Consider the following 22,624-nt stretch of genomic DNA (forward strand, 5'->3'; position numbering starts at 1 on the left):
GCAGCGCAGTATGCTCGCCCTCGGTCCCTTCGAACTTCGCGCGATGGCGTCGACAGGCGGCAACGGCAGCCGTCTTTTTTTATGGTCAATTGAATTGCACATACATCTCTCTACATTTGTATGCAGCAAAAACTTTAGTAATAAAAACACACGCGGCGCACCAGATGGGTATCAAAATGGCCACCAGATCTTATCGGGTATACAAACACCAAGTAAAAAGCGTGAGTCACATTGGCATACAAACATCCAATATAGCGAAAGTGACTTGGCGTTTGTATATAGCAGGGCCCGAATGCCAGCTGGCGTTCATATGGCTTTCATTTTCCATTTGGCTCAACGACGCACACTTGCGGAGAAAGCCGCAGCACGTACTACACGGTACTTTAGCAGCTGTTCGCCCAAGTGTTTAAGAAGCTCCTCCGCCGCCGCTACTCCCGCCCTTGCCGCCATCGACCATGAACCGCAACGACTACAGCTACTCGCCCAACCACATGATGCAGGCGCAGCACCACCACCAGGGCCGCATGTACATGGACAAGGGCCACCCGGGCGACTTTGGCCAAATGATGGCGCACCACCAGGGCCCGCCGTCGCACCACGCGCCGCCGCACCACGCCGCGCACCACGCGCCGTCGCACCATGCGCCGCCGCACCACACGCCGGCCCACCACCAAGGCCCGCCGAGCCATGCCCACCACGCGCCCGCGCACATGGGCCACCACAATGGCGAGTTTGATCATGAGCCGCTCGTGTTGAACAATGGCCATCCGCAGCATGGCTTTTACCAGCAAATGAACGCGCCGATGCTGCACGTGTCGACCGACTTTTCCAACGTCAACAACATGAACGGCTCGATGCACAACGATCACGACGACATGGACGACAACAAGTCGATCAACGGCCAGAAGCGGTCGCGCGAAGAGCTCAACCAGAAGGAGAAGAAGCGCATGTTCAAGCTCAACGAGACCATCCACCAGCTCAAAAAGTCGCTCGACGACGCGGGCGTCTCGTGCAAGAAGAACAAGCAGTCGATCCTTGACAACACGGTGCACTACATCTCGATGCTGCGCAACGACCTCGTCATTGCCAAGCAAAAGGCCGACCACGCCGAGCGCATGCTGCACTCGACGGGCGGCGGCCACAAGACAGACGCGCCGTTCGACCGGTACTTTGAAAACTCGAGCACGCCGACGCTCCTTATGACGCTCGACCTCCAAGTCGTGCGGGCGAACCGGACGTTCCGGGAAGCCACGGGCTACAGCGAAGATGCGCTCAAGAACAAGGAGGTGCTGCTCGGCTGCCTCAGCGCCGACCTCGGCCGCGCGCGCAGCCTCGTGCACAACGCTGTCGACTCGCGCAAGACGGTGCGAACTGTCGTCCAGAACGCTGTCGCGAACGGCCGCGCCACGAGCAGCTTGTCGCTGACGTTATTATTGGACCCGCAAGGCAACCCCGAGTGCCTCGAGTGCGTCCTCATCCCGATGGAGGACGACCAGGCGCAGTACGACATGCTCAAGGAGGACGTCAACCTCGACGAAGTCAGCGGCCTTGTATAGATTAGCTTTAGCCCTTTACGTAGTAGATATCCCGATATACACATCGCCTTATATATGCCTTGGAGACTCATCGTGGCGTTTCCCGCCTCGGGATGGCTATTTTGGTTGTCCATGAAACACGTGGCGGCGCGCCCGCGTGGCGTCTACCTCAGTCCGTACCTCACCTGCGCGCAGTGCAACGCGCTCAACGTTGTCAACGCGTACCGCCTCGGGCCGGCCACGACCCTTGGGCGACGCGGCCTCGGCCTCGGACGGGAGGTCCTCCCCGAGTGCGTGGGCTGTGGGCGCACGCTGGCCTTGCACGTTGGCGCGACCAACCACGCGCCGGCCCTCGCGTCCGAAGCCGCCGCCTTTCACCACGCCCAGCACATTCGTGCCGCGGCCGGCTTGACGCTGCAGGTGCGTCATGGCCCTAGTTCGCCATCTTGCAGGACGAGCAGTGGCGTGTCTTTGTAGCGCATCGTCCGCGGCGGCCTCGCACGACTGGAAGCGGGCCGCCGGCGCCGCGCCAAAGCCGCGCGTGACGCTCTCGAGCGCCGCGCGGCGACGCTGCTGCAGCGGCGCGTGCGGGGCATGCAGACGCGGCAGCGCACGAGGATCCAATCGGGCGTGTGGCTCATCGCGTGGACGCACCCGACGCTGCTCGGAACGCTCTTGCGCGAGGCGTCGGCCGCGACGGCGCGCGTGTTTTGGTTTACTGACACGGCGGACCTTGCGCTCGTCCAAGCCGACTACCGTGCATACGTGCGACGTGCGGGGCCGGCCATGACGTGACGTGTGTATGCGACCGTATGCGATCTTACGCCATGCGTGTAGGTTGCGCCGCTTCGAAGGCAACGTTCTCCTTTTGGTCCACCGCATATGGGCGATGCAGCATCGCATGGCAGCGCGGATCCAAGCACGTTGGCGGTAACGCTGTCATCGTGTCTGTCGCGCAGCCTCGCTGTAATGCCATGTCTTGTGGGATAGCGGGATGCAGCTCCGACACGTTCTCCGCATCTACCTGTGCGAGCTCGGGCGACTGCGGGAAGTGTGGCACTGCTGCGCTGGCCTCATCCAGCGCAACTGGCGCCGCGTCCGTGCGCGCCGACACTGCGACCAACGCCGGGCGACCGCCGTGCGCCAGCGCATCGCGGGAACCAACGGCGTCGGGCCGCGCCGGCCACGCCTTCTCCTCGACGTTCGCCGCGTGCGGGCCGCGTACGCCCAGCACCACCGCCGCACCGACAAGGTCGCGGGCTACCTCGTACGACGATGATGATGCGCGTGCGCGATGGAGCACTCAGGCGGTCCTTCTAGGCGCACCCGCACGTGGATCTGCTTGCCGACAACGACGTGCTCCAGACCTTTGCGGCCACATACGGCGCCGTGACGTCGTCGGCGATGCAGCGGCACCACGCCGCCCACGTCGACGCGCGGCGTAAGATTCATGCGTTTGTGGCCAAGGCGACAGGCCGCTGACACAGATGGGCGTGGCATCTGCGCGACCGTCGGTGCCACGCACCATATGCAAAGGCGGGCGGCGGAGCTTTCCCCGGGCAAGTATCTTTCTCGCTAAGGAAGCCCCTTCGAGACCACGCCTCCACCTCCGCCGTCCCCATGTGGCTGCGCGAGCGGCGCGCGACCCATCAGATGGCCATCCCCCGCCCTAGCGTAATACCACCACGCAGGTGCCGGTCGTTTCCCAAGCCAACCTCCTCATCGTGGGTGCCACGGACGACGAAGCAAGCTTGCTTTTGGCGAGCCCACACGAACATGTCCATGGACGGTACATGGTATCATGGATCCAGCCGGCGAGTGGGCAGTGCCTGGCGTCAGCCAAATGCTGCGATAGCAGCAACGCATCGAACATGCGCATGCACCAGTGGAAGATGGGCTGCGAGATGCTACGCCGCATGTCTGTCGTTCGAATGCACCCACGATCTTCTCGCACAACTGCACGACTCTCGGCGCGACCTTATTTGGCTGCCACGTCACGGTCTTGAGACACACTTGATACATTTTCTATCATTTGAGACGAAATGGATAAATGCTCGATCCCGTAAAATTCCACGGACGCGGTCTGGATCTTTTTTTAGCTGTTGTCGATAATACAATGCGTAAACGCTACTGGGTATACAAAATGCGAGTGCAATGGAACCGCATTTAAAAAATAGGAAAAGAAATACGATTAAAATATTCTGGTGCAGGTGCTGGCCGTTGTACCCAGCATCCCGGTTCCGAGACGAGAATGGCGGACCAACATACCTCGTCCCGCCCCGTGGCCCGGAGACGACGACGACGCATGGGCCGATGGCTCCTCTTGCTGGCGCTGGCGCTGCCGCCGGCCACGGCCACGCTGCTGGACAAGGACCTCGCGCTCTCGTGCACGCCGCTCCAGAAGAACCAGGTGACGCCGACCAACAACTATTGCGGTGTCGACATGCGCCTCGCCTTTGCCGTGCCCGTGGACCTGCCGCGTGACGCGGCGCCGACGAACCTCACGTCGTCGTGCACGCTGAACCAGATTCCGTTGCCCAACACGACGCTGGCGCTTGACGCGGCGTCGTCGTGGAAGCTGCACGTCGGCTACACGGTGCAGCTCGGCGACCCCGACTCGGAGCCCGGCATGACGCGCATTCAATGCAAAGTGATGGCGAAGGGCGTGTCGACGCCAATCGCTACGGTCGACGACACGGTACCGATGGCCATCTATGCGTACCCGCCCGAGGTCGACGCCGTCGAGATTGTCGTCCCCAAGGCTGCGCCCACATCCGCGCCCGTTGCGACGCCCAGCGACGATGCCGCAGCAACGCCGGCGCCAACGCCAGCGCCAGCTATTGGCATTGACCAAACTGTCGCGTTCTCCCTCGTGACCAAGTCCAACCATGACGTGGCGGGCAAGTGCAATTTGCAGCCCATCGGCCATACGATCGACATTCGCGCCTCCAAGGGCTCGTACGTCGTTGCCAAGGGTGATCCCTTCGTGCTAGCCGGTGGCATGTCGTACCAGTGCAACGTCACGGACGACGCGGGCAACGTTGCGAGCGCACGCGGTGTCGTCACCAGCCACGGCGTGCTCGTCGACGGGACACTTCCGATCCTCGAGAGCATCTTTATGGTCTTTTCGTCCGAAGTGCCCGCCAAGATTGGGTCGCTCGTGACAATTTCGCTCCAGGCGGCCAACCGCACGAGCGGCTACTTTGGCAACTGCACTGTCAACGGCGTTGGCGGCATTGAGCTCTCGGAGACGTCGGACGCGCACGGCGGGCTGTACATGGCCAAGTACCTCGTCAACGCCGGCGACCGTGACATCCCGATCAACGGCACACTGCCGCTCGAGTGCCGCGTCGCCAACGATGCCGGCAACACGTACGTCTTTACGGCCGACCCAAAGCTCGACTTTTCGATCGACGCCAACCGGCCAACGATCTCGGCCACGACGCTGCTCTTCTCGTCCGACGACCCGGCCCACGTCGACAGCGTCATCGAAGTGCAAATTCGCACCAGCCACGAAACGACGGCCCTCACTGTGCACAAGGACGACTGCGAAATCAACAACGCGACCGTCGTACGTGCTTGCACCACGCGCGCCCCATCGTTATTTCTATCGGCTGTAGGCCAAGAGCTTTACGCGGTCAGGCCTCGACACGTATCTACTGACCTATGTGCTGGGGAAGGAAGACTCGATGTGGAAGCCCGGCAAACTCCCGATCAACTGCGCCCTCCAAGACGCAGGCGGCAACGTCGTGGTCCGTGCCGACCTCTTTACGCTCGGTCGTTGCTGACGATGCGTAGGTCGTCGACGCATTTACGGACGGCAACACGCTCTTTGCCCGCGAGCTCAAGCCGTACGAGTTTGACCCGACAAAGGACTTTGCCGCGTACCTCCCGGACCGCCTCGCGCTGCTTTCGTTTATCATTGTCGCGATCGCGTCCCATACGATCGCAAACTTCTTTCCCTTTGTGGGCCTCCCGCGCATCACGGGGTACCTCGCCACCGGCATTGTCGCTGGCCCGTACGTCCTCGGCTTGATCACGGCCAACGAGACCCTCCAGATGCGGTACGCTCTCGCTCTACTAGATATTGTCGCAGCGTGCTGATGCCGTCGTAGGTTTGTCGACGAAGTGTCGCTCGCGTACATTGGGTTGGCGGCCGGCGCCAAGTTGCACTGGTCTGAGATGCGCCGGAAGCTCAAGAGCATCATGTGCGTCACGATCTGGCTCACGTTTTTTGAGTACATTGTCGGGACGCTCACCATCATTGTGCTCGCCAACCACCTCGTGTTCCTGCAGAGCACGACGTCGACCGAGCGCTACGCCATCTCGATGCTCGCCGGCTGCATGATGATTGCGCGGTCGCCGTCGTCGGCGCTCGCCGTCATTGAAGAGACCGGGTCCCAAGGCCACTTTACCACGTTCCTTTTCTCGGTCACGGTGCTCTGCGACGTGGTCGTCATCGTGCTCTTCAACGTCAACAACATGATCACGGAAGCGTTCCTCTCCAACAAGAGCGTCTCGTCCGCGAGCGTGTTTGAGCTGATCGGTGAAATGGCCATCTCGATCGGCGTCGGCGTCGTCGCGGCCAAGGTCATCTCGTACGTGGTGCTGTGGCGGACGCCGCGCGTGCGCCGGAAGAGCCGTCTGTACATTTTGCTGCGGCTCTGCAAGCAAGCGGTGATTCTGCTCTTTGGCTTTTCCCTCTTCGTGCTCGGGCACCTCTGCCGTCCGTGGCTCGAACCGCTCATGTGCTGCATGGTGGCCGGCGCCACCTTGTACAACTGGAACCCGACCTCGAACCGCGAAGAGCTCTCGCTCCTGCTCAAGAACATGGCCGACTTTGTCTACGTCGGCTTCTTTACGCTCACGGGCGCGTCGCTTGAGCTCGATATGCTCGTCAAGGCGCTCGCGGTTTCGCTCGTGCTGTGCATCACGCGCATAGTTGCTATCTTTCTCGGGGCGTACGTCGGTGGCACGATCGCCAAGGAGAACCCGATGCACAACAAGGTGTCGTGGATGGGGTACATAACGCAGGCCGGCGTCACGCTCGGTCTCGCCAAGAAGATCCAGCTCTTGTACCCGGGCTGGGGCAGCTACTTTGCGACCATGATCGTCTCGGTCGTTATCTTCAACCAGCTGCTCGGGCCGCCCTTGCTGCGCATGGTGCTGCGCTACGTCGGCGACTGCCGCCAAAAGGAGAACGGCAAGGTCGACGGGCTCCGGTCGCTCATCATTGGCGACGACAAGCGCCTCGTGGTCGTCAACTCGGCCAAGCGCCGCATGAAGAACTGCGGGTGGGAGCCGTTTAGCTTTTGCATGGCCATGCAGGACGCCGAAGACGCGGTCGAGATGAACGCGCAGCTGAAGGAGGCGCTCAAGATCCACGAGCCGCTCGACGTTGTTGTCGTCATGATGAGCTCGGACGTGCTCAACTTCCGCGTCGTGCGGTCGCTCGCGCACATTTGCACCAAGCTCAAGCGCATCAAGATCTTGCGCATCGTGGTCAACGTGGTCGGCGACGACGGCGAGGCGGGCTGGGCCTCGCGCTTTGCGTCCATGCCGACGCACGAAGAGCACGGCGACGCGATCGACGTGGTCGTTGTCGACCGGCACGAAGCCACCGACATGCTCATCGAGCTTGCGGCCTGCGGGAAGCTCATCAACCAAAAGGAAATCTTGTCGCCGCGCGCCGACACGCACGACGAGGACGAGGACGAGGACAGTGACGAGTGCAACGTCAAGATCAAGGTGAGCCTCTCCACCAAGATGCGCCAAATGCTCTGGGTCTAAGACGCTTGCAATATATATATATACATGATGCGACTAAGTTTACGCCTTCCAGACGAGCACCGAGACGCCCGAGACGACGCTAAAGTAGACGTACGTCTTGATTTCGTGCGTGACGTACGCGCCAAAGGAGAGGCCCACGACGCAGTTCCAGCCGCGTCCGTACTCCTTTTCCATGTTGCGCCGCACCATGTCGGCGACGGTCGAGAACGTCTTGCCCGACTACAGAGCCGTTTATGTCGTGGGCGGAGGCGAGGTGAGCCTACCGTGACTTGGAGCTGGAAGGCGTCTTTGGCCGTCGCAATGACCTTCTCGAGCATCACGTCCGTCATGTCTTCGGCAAACACGACCGTCTTGTTGAACTTGTCGTTGGACTTGCCGCTCATGCTGACCGAATCGAGTTGTGTGTCCTTTCGCCAAGATCCAAGATACGACGCGATGATTGGCGTAGATTTCAAAAATCGCACCAATCCTCGACTAGCAACGTGGCTTTTCCGCCAATGAATGCGCTGGTATCTTTTGTCCAGTGCTCGTCAGTCGGTCTTAGTTGCTACCTTTGCGTCCGCCGAGTGCTCTAGTCGAAGCGTAGGCCCATATACTTGGAGGACGTGGTGCGCTCCCCACATTGCGCAGAAGAAGAGGTAGCAGTTGTGATTTGCTGGTTGCGTTTCAATTGCACGCCTCTCCGAGTGCCACGTAGTTTGGTGTGGGCTAAGCGCAGCGAAGACTCGAGCTTTCGGAACATCGCTTGACAATACTGCGTTGGTCTTATGGACGCACGGAGCGTGGCAATGGGTCCTACCACTGACATGCACGCAGACCGTCCCATAGTTCTTTCGTCGACATGAACGCTGTGGATGGCGGAAACGGAAGGTGGCACAGCGGCGTCTTGACGAACGGCAGCGCTGGAATGTACTCGCCGAGGAAGAAGCACCGCAGAAACTTGGCCACCGTGTAGTGCGACCCGAGCGCACCCACGTACGCGCTGCACCTACTCTCATTTGATATGCAACGAGCGTCCGACAACGTGACGTACCGCGTAAAGAGCGCGCCGAACGAGTAGGCGAGCGGGTGCAAGGTGAAGACGGCGGTGCTGATGGGCTTGGTGTCGCTGCCCTTGCGGCTCGCATCGGTCGCGTCAAAGTCGTCGCCGACAAAGCAGTCTTTGGTGTGCACATTCGGAAACGAGATCGAGAGCGCGCGGGCGTGCGAGAGCGGCTGGAGGTAGACGTCCATGGGGAAGTGGAAGGCGTCTTCGAGCCAGAGACTGATCGAGTAGAGCGGGACGACGTGGCAGAAGACGATTGGGCACCACACGCACGTCTGGAGGCACAGCACGACAAAGCGCGCGAGGCAAAAGTAGAGGTAAAAGACCGAGTTGGTCGCGACGACGAAGAAGAGGATCGTAAAGAGAAGCGTGCCAATCAAAAGCTAGTATCAACATTGTATCAAGTCCGAGCGAGCGGCTCTCGTACCTGGTTGACGTCGTACTCGCACGAATCGACGCGGTTGCGCAGAACGTTCTTCTTTTTTCCGAGAAAGAGTTTCCATAGCGACGAGAGCAAGTCAAACTAGACAAAATTGTCCAAAATTGTCCAAAAATATCTGAAAAAATGGAAAAGGGTACCTGGACGCGGTGCAGCTTGGAAAAGTAGAGGTACAAGTAGTACGTCTGCAGCGTGAGGTACTCGATCGTGTCGTAGAGAAGGCCCAGCTGGACCGTCAAGCCAAACAAGCTTGCAAACGCAGCAACCTACGCTTCGTCTAGAGTCCACGCAACGCGAACTAGCACACCTGAAGCAGCGTCGACATGAACGGTGTCACCGACTCGATCGCATATTGCGCGACGTCGACCATGAGGTGGACGCCCTTGCCGAGGATCGAAGCCAGGGCCACGTTGATCTACGCAACTTGAGATTTCGATACAAAAAACGTAGTACCTTGAAACCCGCGGGCGAGTCGATGAGCCACGTGACTTGGGACTTGAGCACATTAAAGTGGCCGCTGCAGGACCTAAGGTGCAAACAGTTTCAATCTATCAACCTTGCAAACCACGGGGCGTACGACTGGAAATACGATATCGCTAGCGGCACGAGATGCCCGTAGTAGTAGCCCGCAATAAAGTCGAGCACGAGCAGGAAGAGGTCGCTCACAAACTCGGCGTATCGGTTGTCTATCAGCACGCAATAAGAATCGACTAAGGTGAGAAACATCCATTACCCAAAGGATGGAACGGGTGCACCGAGTGCTGCATGTGGTTGAACTTGATGCACTGCTCGGTGATGTTGGCGAGGAGGATCACGCGGCGGCTCAAGAGCCGGAAAAAGAGCGAGAACGACTAGGATATTACACTGCAGGACGGCCGCAGCGTAGAACGATATGTACCTTGATGGAGCGACCTTTGACGACCGGAAACCGCTGCGGCACAGGCGTGTTGAGCACCCAAGCAATCGCATTGAGAAGCGGCCGACAGAGCACAAAGAAGAGGAGGAACGGCCAGAGCACGAGCGCTTTGAAGCGACCGACGTCTAATACACGAAACTTGTGAGAGAATGGATCAGTTGTTGCTGTACAGGACGAGCGGGGCGCGAGGCCGAGGAAGCGCTCCTGCACCAAGTGCGCATCGTTGAGCTGCGCGATGGCATGCTGGAACGGCGTGTCCATCGACTCGTCATCGCTCTGTCGTTGGCGCTTCTTGATGACAAAGTGGCGGAACCGGCACGGAAACGATGCGTCGTACAGAATGACGTGGCAGAGCTCGCACGCGACAACCTGTCCGTGCTCATGGACAACGTTGAGGACCGGTGTCTTGTTGCCGTCCCAGACAACGCTGAGCCACAGACTCTTGAGGTGCAGTGGCTTGGCGCCACTGGACTTGCCGCGCTGGCGCAACGAAGAAGTCGCGTCCGACGTGGTCGTCTCGTCGGCCATGGCGGCAGGGCGCACTTCGCCGAGCACCATGAGCGCGGGCTTGGGCGTCACTGCATACGCAGCCTCGGTCTTACTGCGGCGCTGGAGGTCGGCTGACCACTTGTCGACCTCGCCTAGAAGTGAGCGGTGAGCGCGACGCCGCCCAAAGATTCGCACGTACTTTGCAGCACGGGCAGCGCATAGCGGGACACGGGCACGATGGCCGCAACGCAGACGAGGTTACTCTGAAGATGCCAGCCCAAGAGGTACGCTGGGCTCTCGTAGTCGACGACCGCATTGCGCTCCGGCCACAGGACGTCGAGGCGGCGGGGCATCCGTCGCTGCTTCCTTCGAATCGGGTTTCTGGTGGGATTGCCACGCGCGTCGATTGGCCAAATTCCTGTCGATTTGTTCAGGATTTCAGCCAATCATTTTGCGTCAACGTGGCGCGCCCAAAACACCCAACTCCTTGCGAACGTCGCCGGCGCCGCGGGTGAGAGGAGCGACACCGTCGCGACAAAACTGGACGCAGTTCACATCCGCCCATCGTGCACGTGGCACAAAATGGTCAATGCTGAGTGACACAACTTTGCGTGAGAGCATACACCTACGGTATGGTCACTTCTTGTGGACCTCACGGTCTGTGGACTGGTAGCTGGACCGGTGCGTGCACTGAGACAGACGCGACGACGGTTGCAACAGTCCAAGTGCCCTTCTCTGGTAGACTCTCATCGCACTCGACTGAGCGAATTATTGCATTACTAGTGTTGTCCAATGTGCATGTGGCGGGCCAAGCACGCTCGCAGAGACACAACCGCGCCCAAATTGCACTTGAAGCGCAGGTTGAAGATTGGGTGTTTTTATCCTCGTCCCTGATGATGGCCCCCTGCGTGGGCACACCATACAACCCACATTTGGCCAATCCACGACGCGTATTGCGCGATTCGCGTTCCTGATTGGCCAATAAGATGTTGACGGCTTCACTTTTGATCGTCTGCCGTTGTTATCGGCCATTGATTTTACGCGGTCGTTGAGGTCACGACCCCCATATCGAAGGCTTCCGTCGTCCCGCCCGTCCAGCATGCAACGCTTCCTGCGCACCGGTACTAGGCGCATGGGCATGGCATCACCGCGCTCATGGCTGCATGTAGGGACCTCGCTCCGTCGCTTCAGCTCGCTCCAGGCCAGCGCCATGAAGCGCGTTGTCGGCTCGCTCCAGAGCAACGTCGACATTGAGAGCAACACGAGCTTGTGGCTGGGTGCGGCGGCCGTGGTACGTGCATGGCCATGCAATTCATTCGCCCACGCTTCTTAGGACGAGCCGACCATGTCGATTTTGGACCCATCGCCGGGCTTTACGGCCGCGACCGCGCACCGGTCGTTCAACTTGACGCAGGATTTCGACCGGTACGGAGTGCAGCATGGTCGCACTTGCCTCATGCAACATAGGCTTCAGAACGGCGACGCCGTGACCGACTGCGTGTACATCAACACGCCCGTGGATGCCGACCCGTTTGAGCTCATCAAGGACAACATCGTGTCGGTCTCGGAAAGCATCAAGACGATCCTTGGCTCGGACCACCCGGTGCTCGAAGCCGTGGCCAAGTACTACATGCGCATACCCATGCTTGCGTCCTCATTCGATGTGCGTAGGTACTTTTTTGAGAACGACGGTGGCAAAAAGATCCGCCCGACCATGATCCTGCTCTTGGCGCAAGCCGCCGAAGCCGCGCGGGACCCGCTGTCGACCGACAAGTCGCTCGAGTACATTGCTGCATCGCAGCAGCGCCTTGCTGAAGTCACGTACGCCCGACCGACATGGCCTCTCATATCTCATATTTACCCACCTAGGGAGATGATCCACACGGCGAGCTTGCTCCATGACGACGTGATCGATGAAGCCGACACGCGCCGCGGCATGAAGTCGGTCAACAAGGTGTTTGGCTCAAAACTCTCGATCCTCGCGGGCGACTTTCTGCTTGCGCGCTCGTCGATCTGCCTCGCGCGGCTCCGGAGCTTGGAGGCTGTTGAGCTCATGTCGACCGCCATCGAGCACCTCGTCAAGGGCGAAGTCATGCAGATGCGGCACGCCGACAAGAACGGCTCGATCTCGCCGTTCGAGTACTACCTCCGGAAGAACTACTACAAGACCGGGTCGCTCATGGCCAACAGCTGCCGCGCGGCGCTCATTCTCGGCGAGCACTCGGCCGACGTGTGCGAACTCGGCTTTGCGTACGGTCGCCACCTCGGCCTTGCCTTCCAGGTAGGTTCATTGTGCAGGCTTCGAGTCTCATGACTGACGACGGGTGCCGTAGCTCATTGACGACGTCTTGGACTACAAGGGCGAGAACACGGGCAAGCCGATGCTCGCCGATCTCAAGGCGGGCCTGGCGACCGCGCCCGTCCTCTTCGCGCAGGAGGAGTTTCCGGTGCTCAAGGAGCTCGTCGCGCGCAAGTTTAGCAAGGCCGGGGACATTGAACTCGCGGCGGACCTCGTCGAGAAGAGCGTCGGGCTGCAGAAGAGCAAGGACCTCGCCATCATCCAGGCCGAGCTCGCAATCCTCGCCATCATGCAGTACCCGCCGTCGCCGGCGCGGGACGCCCTCGTCAAGCTCGCGCAGCTCGTCGTGACGCGGTCCAAGTAATAACGAATCCATTAGATAATTGCTAGTCGTGCTTGTATTTCAAAGAGCAACAGAGGCCACTTATATATGCCCGTGGCGTCTCCTCGATCGATCGAATGTCCTTGGACGAGCAGCGCCACGTCGGTTCCGGCCTCCAACCACCTCGCTCGCTCGCCCCGTGTGCCGATGGCGGGTCGAGAGTACAAATTTCGGGTCGTCGATGTTACTACTCGTGTTCGTCCATACTGCTGGCATCGTCGAGAAACTCGCTTAAATAATCGCTCAGCGCGTCGTCCGGAATGAGGATGCTGCTCTCGTAAAATGGCAGTGGCGAGAGCGCGCCGTCGTCGCCGGCCGCCACAATGTCTTCGTAGCGCTTGCCGTCGTGGGCAGCGCAGAGCGCGAGACGTCGATTGTACTCGTGGACTTCCACGGCCTTGGCGAGCGGCCACTCGTCCTTGCCACAAAGGCAGTGCGTGCCGTCCGACGCCTTGTAGCGGTGGGGGCCGTCGCTGCTGCCGAACGCGCACTCGCAGCACGCAAACATGCGCGTCGCGCGGAAGCTGCCCGCGAGCGTCGACTTGAAGCGCGGGAACCAGTGCTTGCGGTCGCGCGTCTTTTCCGGGCCGTCGCCCGCGCTGTTGGACCGGTACGCTGGGCCGAGCTGCGCCGTGTGGTGGTGGGCGCCCATGTCTTACTTTCGTCAAGTGGCAGGTACAACCGGTAGCAGACCAATTAGCCGTGGGACGTGCGAGTGACAGAGAGACCTGGTTCGACCTGATCATCAGCAATCCAATCGACTTGCAAACACAACAGCCACGCGGCCAGCAGTCGCCACCGCAGAGTATCCACTGCCCTTTCGTGCTTGGCAGACGCGGAATACTATCTTGTCACGTGTCATTGTCGTACGTCCTGCGGATGAAATTTTGTTGGCGGCCGTGATGGACGATCGCGACGCGCTCGATCGTCGTCGCCGATGGCAGAGTCTTTTTCTCTATCAAGCATTCGTGTCGTAGCGTCGAGGAGAGAGAGACAAAGAGGAAGCGAATCGTCAACTGTGGAGGGTCGAGCCATGGTGTCGACTCATAGCCAAGGCGACAGTGGTATATTTTGGTGCTACAGTTTATGGAGGCATATAATAACGATGCTCCATGCTAACGCACTCGCAATGGCCAGCCACGTATACGACGACGACGATGTGGGGAGCGGAGCGAGAGCACGTCGTCAAGCGTGTCGTCAGGAAACAAGCAGGCGGGTGGAAACGCCACCATATGTGCTCCGACAGTGGACGTCATGTTGGTCTTGTGAGCGGCAACATGCAGAAGAGCCTTGACGTCATGCTTAACCGGTCCATAACAAGAGTCCTTCCAATGCGCCACGTTGGTCTTAAGATGGACTGAGTGGCACAGTGAGCAGCAAGGACGGCATATGAGGCTGAGACGACTCGGTTGTGGGCGCACCTGGATACCCGTCTACGGCCCAGATACGAGCTGCCCAGATCCCAAACGACCATTACAAGGATTACAAGGAGGCGTCGAGTCGACATGATATCACTATCGTGCATAGCGAGACTCTATTTCGTGCAGCTTATTCTTGCTCTCTAGCATTGGCTCATCCACTGCTAACACCGTACCCTAAGCTGAATGGCTCCACGAGTGTCTGTTGGTGCGATCACGATCTACGCGCTTTCGCCCTTTGCCGTGCAGATATCGCTGAACGAGCAGAACGCGCAACCGAGGAATGACGGTGTCGCGTCAAACGCGCGCGCTCGAATCGCCTGCGCGGTCGCTTGGATCGCACGCAGCGCGGCGCCATCAGTCTCGGCCGAATGCGCGAGAACCCCCGGCGCGTTGAGGCCGTGGTTGGTCTCGAGCGACCGAAGGAGTGCGCCCTTCGGTGGTCTTCCGTGCAGGCGGTGGTACGCGAGCATATACAGCTGAAGCTGGAGGCTCTCGTTCGCCAGCTTTTGGTTGTCTCGGCGCGTATCGGCCAAGTTGGACTTGAACTCGACAATGTACACATCGCCTGTGGGCTCTCGCTCGACGCGGTCCCAGACTCCTACACCGCCGCGATGCAGTGGCCATGGCAATGCGTGTCGTACCCCGAAACAGGACGTCGGCTTCCGGCACGTGAAACTCAAACGCTTGCTCGATGCTCTCGATGGGACGTGTGCGGTCGGCTTCATATGCAATGAACGAGCGCAGAGCGGCGGCGCCTTGGGCTTGGAGAATGCGCTCTTCGACCAGCGACCGGCAGCTGCCAGGTGTCCACGCCTTTGTAAACGCTGCCAGAGCGTCCTACGCGGCGTGTCAGCCGGCTACAAGGAACGAAAGAGCTCCGACCTCGGCAGCCGACGCATGCGGCGCGATGGACGCGTAGGTTGCAATGGCCTCGTGGAGGCTGCGGCCGTACACCATACTCGAGTTGGCTTTGGGTTCGAGCCCGAGCACGCGCGCGAGGTAATAGCGGTGCGGACAGCGCATGTACTCGTCGATTTGCGAGAACGACAAGTGGTGCAGCGGCAATGACGCGGCGTCGTCGACGAGGACGGGTGGCAACGACGTCGGGCTCACGTGACTCGGCGCAGCATCGGTCGTCGCCACCTCGTACGATGCCCACGGCGCAAGCAGTCTACCGTCCGTGGGTCGCTGTTGCATGAGCCACCAAGTGAATTGGTACCTCGAGATGGACGTATCGGCAGCATGCGAGATGAGCACCGAGGACGTCGCGCGAAGCAAAAGTGACGCCAAGCGCTGCCGGCACGTAGCTACGTACGCATCGCGGCTTGATACTGTGGAGCCCGCTTGCGCTTCAAGCAGCTGTGCGGGCAGAATGCCTGCGCCAATGCCTCTGGGCTTCCGGCCAGGAAAGGCCTTGTCATGCCACTGCAGAAGCACAAGCGTGTCGACCTACGCGCTCCCACACGAGTGCTAAAAGTTGGGGACACAAAGGACGGGGTACCTGCACGTGCGGCGGGAGCCGCCACGCGGAGCGCTGGGAGGCCACCAGCACTCGGTGGTCGTTTAAGGCATCGTCCAGGACCATGGTGAGGCTGCTTGGGGCCTGCAAGCGACCAGTCTCGCGAAGCTGCGTCAAATACGGCACGACAAATGGGACGTACGGCGACTCGTTGAGTCGCTGGACGTCAAGGACGATGTCGAGGAAGGCCGCGAGTGCTTCGGACCGTGCGACGTCGTCGTCGTTGGTCGGGTGGAGGAGCGGCTCCAACGCGCCTACGACCGCTCTGTGCCATCGCTCAAGTTGCCCCCGTCTGGCGTACCCGACTCGGTCAAGTAGAGATGCAACAGTTCGGCGCACGAGAGCTTCATGGCCGCGTCTCTCAACGTCTGGAAGCGCTTTAGAAAGGCAGCGATCGGCGGGTGGTCCACTGCGTGCAGTCGTAGTGTCTCGTAGAGGTCAATGTGGCTAGGCATGCGACATGACTTGTCGTTGTTGGAGGCCAAGGGGTAGGGTACCGCGACGTGGACGACTCCATGAGGCGGGCGAGCAAGAGGGGGTCAATCTCGGGCGATGTGTGGAGAAGGTTGAAGAGGTGCTTCGAGTCGGACGGCGACGCCAGCGCCTGGAGGAGTGAGTACGCTATGCGGACGACATCGGTTGCAAATAAGTCTCTTGGCTCGAGCGAGAGGTGCGGCACGTGCAGTGCGTGCAGCTCCGACACGAGGTCGTCGACGCGCGTCGCCTCGCCAAGGACCACAAGCAGGCGCTAACTCGCTGTTGTGTTCGTTTGGGCCAATAGCATGATGGTACCTCGCCACGCGCTTGGTGGTCGCGAATCGTACCGGCCATGCGCGTCACTTCGGTCTCGCCGGCGACCGTGACGAGCTGCACCGACGATGGCAAATCCACGTTGGATGCCTTGGTGAGGATGTCGTATGCCATGCTGTGCATGCCGGTCGGCTCGACCGCTGGCGCCGACCAGGCCACCTCGGTCACGTCGCTGACGTCCTTGCCTCCGTGTTGCAGCAACCTACGTTAGCGTCAGCGTTCTTCGATCGCCGGAGACAGAGCGCCGAGCTTCGTACGCGCGCAGCTGGTCGAGGGGTCCCGGCACCGACGGGTCTGAAAAGAGGACCCACGGTTTCTCTGTTGACGCGAGCATCAGGCGCGCGAGCAGCTACACAATGGCATCAACGACACTAGTGACAACGCCGCATGACGCACCACAATAGCCCCGGGGCTCCAGTGGTGGAGGTCGTCGACGAGAAACTGCGCCGTCGCGGCCAGCGACGCAAGTAAGTAGTACGGGTGCGCCTCGGTCAGCGCGAGCGCGTCGAGGACAACGCCGTCGTGTGTGTTGCAATGAGCCGCATGCAGCAGCTCTCGGTACGCAGAATAGGCGTCGCACAAATCGGTCTGGTTCGCAAGCACTTCCAGAAACGAGCTGGGAGAGAGGCGCGCGGTTGCCGGGTCCGTCAACGCTGTTTGAATGTACGTGGTGTAGGCGCTTGGCGACACACCGTGGCGCTCGAGCTCGCCAAAGCAACGCAGCGTGTCGCTCACCGCCGTGCGCAGCATCGGCGCCGACTTGTGGGTGCGAAAGACCTTGCGCGGAATGCGGTCGACGCGGTCGTGGACAAAGACCTTGGCCTCCGTGCGGCTCAGCACTCTCTACGAAAATGGCTGTGAGAGAGGCGGTCGCGTCGATATTGGGACGCCAACCTCGGTGGCCATGTGGTCATAGTCGCTGCGGAAGCGCTCGCTCCACGCGCCGATCGAGAGCAATCGCACGTCGTCTTGCATATCGAGAAACCCAATCGGCGTACATGCTTCGACGCTACGGCGCAACGACGAGTCAAAGCCGTGGGGCACCAACGCGAGCGTCGGCGTCGATGTTCGGCCCAGCAGCGCGGCCGCGGCGGTGGTCTTGCCCGTGCCAACAAGGCCCTGGACGATGGTCACGCGGCCTGGCGCCATAGAGGCCAGTAGTGCTTCGTGGCTCGTCGAGAGATGGGACGCTTGCCGCACGAGCCGCGCGACGCGGCGGCGCAGACGTTGGCGCAGCATTTTGCAAGCTAAAATTTCGCCCTATTTGATTGGTCCAAAAAGTGCAATCGAAATCTTGATGCGGTGGGAAAGGCCAAGTCGCGAGCGCTCCCGCGTGAACCAAGAAACGCAGGTAAGCGATCGATGCGCTCGTAGGTATCTCAGAGGCAAATAAGCTCGTGCCTGGATGCTGAAAAGGACGCCAAGGACTTGTTGTACATGCGTATGACTCGAGTCTCGTTGGTTCAACCTGCACGAAGTGGCGCTCGACCGGCTGCAAACACGGACCTCGCACCCATAGCTTGGGTTGGTGGACGTTGCATTGCTGGAAGCTGTGGCCATCGACACGAGGTCGCTGCTCTCATGCAGAAGCTGGCGACGTACTTACAATATACCGACGCGCCAGTTACCGACTCCAGTAGCTTGACAAGTGCAAAACACGCAAGGTGGTTGGCAGCACCGCGATGCAGAATGAAAGACCTATGCCCCGGTTCACGCCGCGTGATCGTGGAAGCGCAGTACAGGAGGGGTCCAAAGCCGCCCACTTGCAATGAACGCAAGTCTGTGGACGTAGGACGAACTGCGCAAACCAAGTGCTTGAGACTTGCCATAGATTGCAAGTGTATTGATGGTCACATGGTGACGGTGGTGCGAAAGTCGTCGAGCTCGTCGGGTGTCAGCGGGTGCGCGAGCATGTGGCTGCAGAGGTTCTGGCGCACGTGCCAGATCGGCGAGCAGCCCTGGTCGGCGCCAGAGTAGTACTCGAGACGCAGAATGCCTTTCCGAGGCATCGTCTCGTCGCTCGTCCACTGCGCGTTGAGCTTCCAGCCCGGAATTGTCGTGTCGAGCGTCCACCCAAAGGTCTCGCCAATCCAGTTTTCCCCCTACAATTTAGCAAATCAGAACCATTTGTCAAATTATTGCGCACCGGCTCGGCGAGCGCAAGCGCAATCAGATATTTTGTGATTTCGCGTTCTTCGTAAATCGCCATGTCGAGCTCATAGTACATTTCGGGAATCAGCGGCGTCCACGTGTTGAGCCACCCAAGACGGTGCAAGCCTATCGCACATACAACTCCAACGCAAACGCCAAATGTTAGCAATGTACACTGCGCAACTTCGGCGTCGGTCAAGATCGCTTCGATCTATGCAGCACGACATTATTCTCCACAAAAACGCACCCTAGGAATACCTGGTAAAAGTGATGCAAATCCACAAGGCGGTCAAACATAAAGACAAGTGCATCGACGCGGCTGGCCGCAAACTCGGGCGGCCACTGCAAGAGGATGCCGCGCACTTGCTGCGCGCTCACGTAGCGCGTGCAGAGCGCGGCTTGGAGCTCCATGAGCAGCCGACGCGCCGTGAGAACAACCTCGGTCCCATTTTCGCCACTGCACGTAATTGCCGCGCGGTCGACGGCCGGCGGCGCGTGTTTCATCTGTCGAAGCTCTCGGAGACGCTCGTAGACCTTGGGGGACCGCTTGATGACGCCGTCTTTGCCGACTTTGCGCCACTTGGGCGTCTCTTTCACCGGGTTCATCTGGAGCTTCGCAAGCACTTGAGCGAACCGCGTCGACGAGAGCGGTAGCGTTCCTTTCGGGGGGCGCACACGATGTACAAAGTCAAACTCGAGCACGCCAAAGCGCCACGTGAGCATCTTTGCATCCAATGTGACCGCGCTGCCGCTGTGGTATGCATTCCGAAAGCAGCGTTCGTCTGTGGGCTGGAGCGGGTGCAGACGTGGCCACTCGAGCGCGCACTTGTTGTTCATTTCAAGGAGCTTCTTGGCGGTCGACCGGTCGAGCGCATCGGCGAGGTCAAGCTTGTAGTGGTCGGACGCCATGCCCACGATCGGGCCGTAGGCTTGCAAGAGCAAATGCTGGAGCCGACCGCGCGCAGCTTCGCTGAGGTTGGTGTCGATGAAGACACAGGCGTTGCGGCAGTCGATCATGTAGGGCAGGAGCGACGCCATCGCATGCACCGTATCGAGCCCTTCCATGATGTGATCGAGAATCGTTTGCGCTTGATCGCTTGAGAGCACCATGCCTTGCTTGGCTACGTGAAGGAGCTGCACCTACACGCAGCAGCAGCAGTTGGCGACGGCTTCGCAAAACCAGAGATGTACCTTGTTGGCGTTCTCTCGGATGTTGCGCAAAAGGTGGTCCAGACCGCCCACCGTGAGCGACTCGGCCTCGACCGCGTCCGCCGGCAGTCGAAGATCCACAAAGTCGACGATCCTACGGTTCATCGTCGTGGTTTGAGCGCGAATTGCGAGATTACCAGTGACCGATGGCAGGGACTTCTAACGGTTCGTTGGTGCGGACGTCGAGGAGCTGCCGCACCGACTGCGCCTGGAGCTTGAGCGCGGCTTGGCGGTACAGCCAGCTCATCATGTCGACAAACTCGTCGACTTCGATTGTGCCGGATCCGTCGAGGTCGTAGCGTGCCAGCAGCTTTCGCACGTCGCTCTCGCGCGCGTCGAGGCCCAGGCGCCGCATGCCGCGGGCCAGCTCCGTCTCGTCGATGGCTCCGGACGTATCGTAGTCGAGCTGATGGAAGAGCGCCTCGAGCGCTGCCCGGCTCTGGGGCTCAGCCGTGCCCAACATACCTGGCGGTGACGTTGTCGTCAAGAGCACCTGCACCGCCATGGGCTTGGCCGAGGCGCGGCGGCTGGCCTTGTTGGGTGGCGGCACATACAGAATGGACTTGAAGCGACATCCGTTCTTGCGAGTTGCACAGCGCACGAGCTCGATCGCAATGCTGCGTTCGTACGGCACCGCGAGGTCCAATTCGTATTGACCGCTGACGTCGTCCGGGTTGAACTTGCTCGCATTGTGCACATTTAGATCAAAGTTGCAGCGCTGCATTGAGATCCGGAGCTGCTTGTTGGGGCACTGCGCCACCGCGTGGAAGAGCGACCGCCCGCCCTGGCTCCCCAGCGGATTGCCATCCAGAACGAGGAAGCGCAGCCGCGCGTTGACAAGGATCGTCTGCGACAAGACGAGCGCCGCCTGCGCCGAGACGTTGTTGTCGCTAAGGTCGACGCGCTCGAGCTTGCTCGCTACGTTGCTCCCAAGCGCGACGCCGACGGCCGCCGCGCCCATCTCGCCGATCGCATTGTACGCGAGGTTAAGCTCGAGGAGTGCGTTGTTGCGACCGAGGCCGCGGCCGATGGCCACCGCACCCGAGAGCCGCAGCGTGTTCCACGACAGATCCAGCGACCGAAGCGTCGTGTTGGCCTCGAGCATGGCGCCAATGGCCTCGCCACCGACAAGGGTCGTGCCCCGGGGCGTCTTGCGCCGGCGCTCGTGGGACCCCAAGAGGTTGTGCGACAAGTCGAGAAGGTGCACCGACTGGTTCAAGTAGAGTGCGTGCACCTAAAATGGACACTCTGTCCAATTTCTTGCAGAAAAGGAGATCTACCACCGGACCAATCTCGGCGTCGTCGACATCGGCGTGGCTCATGCGGAGTTCCTGCAGCGCACACACGGGCAACTGGAGGTACGTTGCGAGCGCGTCGACGCACTCCGAGTCGAGCTTGTTCTCGGAGAGATCGAGAATCGCGATGCGGGGCTTGACCGTCAGTGCGGCGATGATGCTGGGCAGCCCTGCGTCGGTGAGGCGGTTGTTGCGGAGGTTCAAGCTAGGGATATTGCCGTCTCACGTCATGGAGACCTGTAGTACCTCGTGACGTTGGGCACGTCGACAATGGACGCTGCCCAGACTCTAGCCAGGTCGTCGCCCATGCCATAGTGGCTAATGTCGATTGCAGGCGTCTGCGTCTTGCGCAGCAAGAGGCCCGCGCTCGGTGGCAGCTCGCGCTCGAGGCACAGCGACGCAAACTCGTGGCGCGCGGTGAACGGCTCGCAGAGCATCGTGTCAAAGTCGGGCTCGTCCTACGCCGGCATCATCAATTCTAATCGACAAGATCGATGAGCATCGTTGTCGTACATCGTCCTCGGGGATCACAGCCTTGTAAGCGGTAAGGTCGAGCTCTGGGAGCTGGTGCGCGCGACTGCGAGGCTCGACGTCCAAGTGCTGGCGCGACACCATGGTGCGAAAGAGCTGTACAAACTCCGACTTAGCCGTGCGCCCGCAGTACTTGGTGTCGGCGTCGACGTGCGTGAGGGCGACCTCAGGGTTGCTCGTCGCTTCGACCGGCCGCATCGACGGCGGGTCTGGGATCGTGAGGCCTGTGAATTTGAGGAATTTTTCAGCGGGTGTCAAGCTGGCCGTGAGTGAGCTTGAAGTGATCATTGTAGCGTATGGTGCAATCGACCTAACCACAGGGTCGAATACGAGCCGCCCGTAACCGCAGAGCTACTGTACTGCATCACACTCTCGGGTAAACACCATGATGAGTGGCGAAGTCGGCGAATGCTTGCGTTGCGGCGAAGGCGCGTCTGTCCTTGGTCGCTCGGCGTGATGACGGCCATCGCGAGAAGATCGCAACCGATTGTGACATCGAAAGCAGCGGTTTTGGCTAAAGCCACGCAACGCTACTCGCACCCAACTTAGCGGTGGGACTTGCGTCTTTGATATGACGATGGTATACGCTTTGCTTCCAATAATGGCACGCTACCTGCATGTATTGTCCGTTGTATCTCGCACAGCGAAAAGGCGCGGGCTGCGCGCGCGGCCTCTGGTGGTGCCGGATGATTACCACCATGTGGTTGCGTGGAACTAGCCTACTGACGACTGGCCTAATTTAATTCGTTGCAACTCAATTGCATACAAAGTGGTAGGTCCCGCCAATAAAAAG

The 22,624-nt window shown here is 60.1% G+C and overlaps 9 protein-coding genes across 9 annotated transcripts; 4 read left to right on the top strand and 5 right to left on the bottom strand.

Moving 5' to 3' along the window:
- The first annotated feature begins 323 nt into the window (after positions 1–323).
- Positions 324–1,626, top strand: SDRG_09168 (hypothetical protein). Its single transcript, XM_008615085.1, has one exon. It carries the CDS (start codon positions 456–458, stop codon positions 1,554–1,556), a length of 1,101 nt encoding a protein of 366 aa, XP_008613307.1. The 5' UTR covers positions 324–455; the 3' UTR covers positions 1,557–1,626.
- Positions 1,627–1,642: 16 nt separating this feature from the next.
- Positions 1,643–3,621, top strand: SDRG_09169 (hypothetical protein). Its single transcript, XM_008615086.1, has 5 exons — positions 1,643–1,955; positions 2,013–2,326; positions 2,373–2,465; positions 2,526–2,802; positions 2,856–3,621. The coding sequence occupies exons 1-5, from the start codon at positions 1,668–1,670 to the stop codon at positions 3,015–3,017; spliced, it is 1,134 nt and encodes a 377-aa protein (XP_008613308.1). The 5' UTR covers positions 1,643–1,667; the 3' UTR covers positions 3,018–3,621.
- Positions 3,622–3,786: 165 nt separating this feature from the next.
- Positions 3,787–7,325, top strand: SDRG_09170 (hypothetical protein; the record flags this gene model as incomplete). Its single annotated transcript, XM_008615087.1, has 4 exons — positions 3,787–5,106; positions 5,156–5,287; positions 5,334–5,599; positions 5,651–7,325. 4 exons carry the CDS (start codon positions 3,787–3,789, stop codon positions 7,323–7,325), a joined length of 3,393 nt encoding a protein of 1,130 aa, XP_008613309.1.
- A 39-nt stretch (positions 7,326–7,364) lies between these two features.
- SDRG_09171 (hypothetical protein) lies at positions 7,365–7,708 on the bottom strand (the record flags this gene model as incomplete). The annotated part of the gene is made up of 2 exons (XM_008615088.1): positions 7,365–7,544; positions 7,589–7,708. The coding sequence occupies 2 exons, from the start codon at positions 7,706–7,708 to the stop codon at positions 7,365–7,367; spliced, it is 300 nt and encodes a 99-aa protein (XP_008613310.1).
- Positions 7,709–7,843: 135 nt separating this feature from the next.
- Positions 7,844–10,616, bottom strand: SDRG_09172 (hypothetical protein). Its single transcript, XM_008615089.1, has 11 exons — positions 10,414–10,616; positions 9,896–10,366; positions 9,708–9,850; positions 9,543–9,660; positions 9,387–9,495; positions 9,263–9,335; positions 9,117–9,224; positions 8,950–9,075; positions 8,798–8,893; positions 8,359–8,753; positions 7,844–8,313 (listed from the first exon to the last, which is right to left on the bottom strand). Exons 1-11 carry the CDS (start codon positions 10,565–10,567, stop codon positions 8,121–8,123), a joined length of 1,986 nt encoding a protein of 661 aa, XP_008613311.1. The 5' UTR covers positions 10,568–10,616; the 3' UTR covers positions 7,844–8,120.
- A 611-nt stretch (positions 10,617–11,227) lies between these two features.
- Positions 11,228–12,948, top strand: SDRG_09173 (hypothetical protein). The gene is made up of 7 exons (XM_008615090.1): positions 11,228–11,335; positions 11,384–11,505; positions 11,548–11,639; positions 11,682–11,837; positions 11,886–12,035; positions 12,084–12,495; positions 12,548–12,948. The coding sequence occupies exons 1-7, from the start codon at positions 11,314–11,316 to the stop codon at positions 12,875–12,877; spliced, it is 1,284 nt and encodes a 427-aa protein (XP_008613312.1). The 5' UTR covers positions 11,228–11,313; the 3' UTR covers positions 12,878–12,948.
- A 134-nt stretch (positions 12,949–13,082) lies between these two features.
- On the bottom strand, positions 13,083–13,547 carry SDRG_09174 (hypothetical protein; the record flags this gene model as incomplete). The annotated part of the gene is made up of 1 exon (XM_008615091.1): positions 13,083–13,547. The coding sequence occupies one exon, from the start codon at positions 13,545–13,547 to the stop codon at positions 13,083–13,085; it is 465 nt and encodes a 154-aa protein (XP_008613313.1).
- An 800-nt stretch (positions 13,548–14,347) lies between these two features.
- Positions 14,348–17,890, bottom strand: SDRG_09175 (hypothetical protein). The gene is made up of 11 exons (XM_008615092.1): positions 17,540–17,890; positions 17,042–17,488; positions 16,903–16,994; positions 16,628–16,847; positions 16,333–16,583; positions 16,137–16,282; positions 15,818–16,089; positions 15,536–15,765; positions 15,199–15,487; positions 14,958–15,153; positions 14,348–14,914 (listed from the first exon to the last, which is right to left on the bottom strand). The coding sequence occupies exons 1-11, from the start codon at positions 17,882–17,884 to the stop codon at positions 14,535–14,537; spliced, it is 2,868 nt and encodes a 955-aa protein (XP_008613314.1). The 5' UTR covers positions 17,885–17,890; the 3' UTR covers positions 14,348–14,534.
- Positions 17,891–18,471: 581 nt separating this feature from the next.
- SDRG_09176 (hypothetical protein) lies at positions 18,472–22,119 on the bottom strand (the record flags this gene model as incomplete). The annotated part of the gene is made up of 9 exons (XM_008615093.1): positions 18,472–18,747; positions 18,792–18,922; positions 18,971–19,007; positions 19,055–19,936; positions 19,988–20,099; positions 20,143–21,239; positions 21,286–21,505; positions 21,547–21,758; positions 21,814–22,119. The coding sequence occupies 9 exons, from the start codon at positions 22,117–22,119 to the stop codon at positions 18,496–18,498; spliced, it is 3,249 nt and encodes a 1,082-aa protein (XP_008613315.1). The 3' UTR covers positions 18,472–18,495.
- Positions 22,120–22,624: the final 505 nt, after the last annotated feature.

The sequence above is a fragment of the Saprolegnia diclina genome, assembly GCF_000281045.1.
Source record: "Saprolegnia diclina VS20 unplaced genomic scaffold supercont1.29, whole genome shotgun sequence".
NCBI lineage: Eukaryota > Oomycota > Saprolegniomycetes > Saprolegniales > Saprolegniaceae > Saprolegnia > Saprolegnia diclina.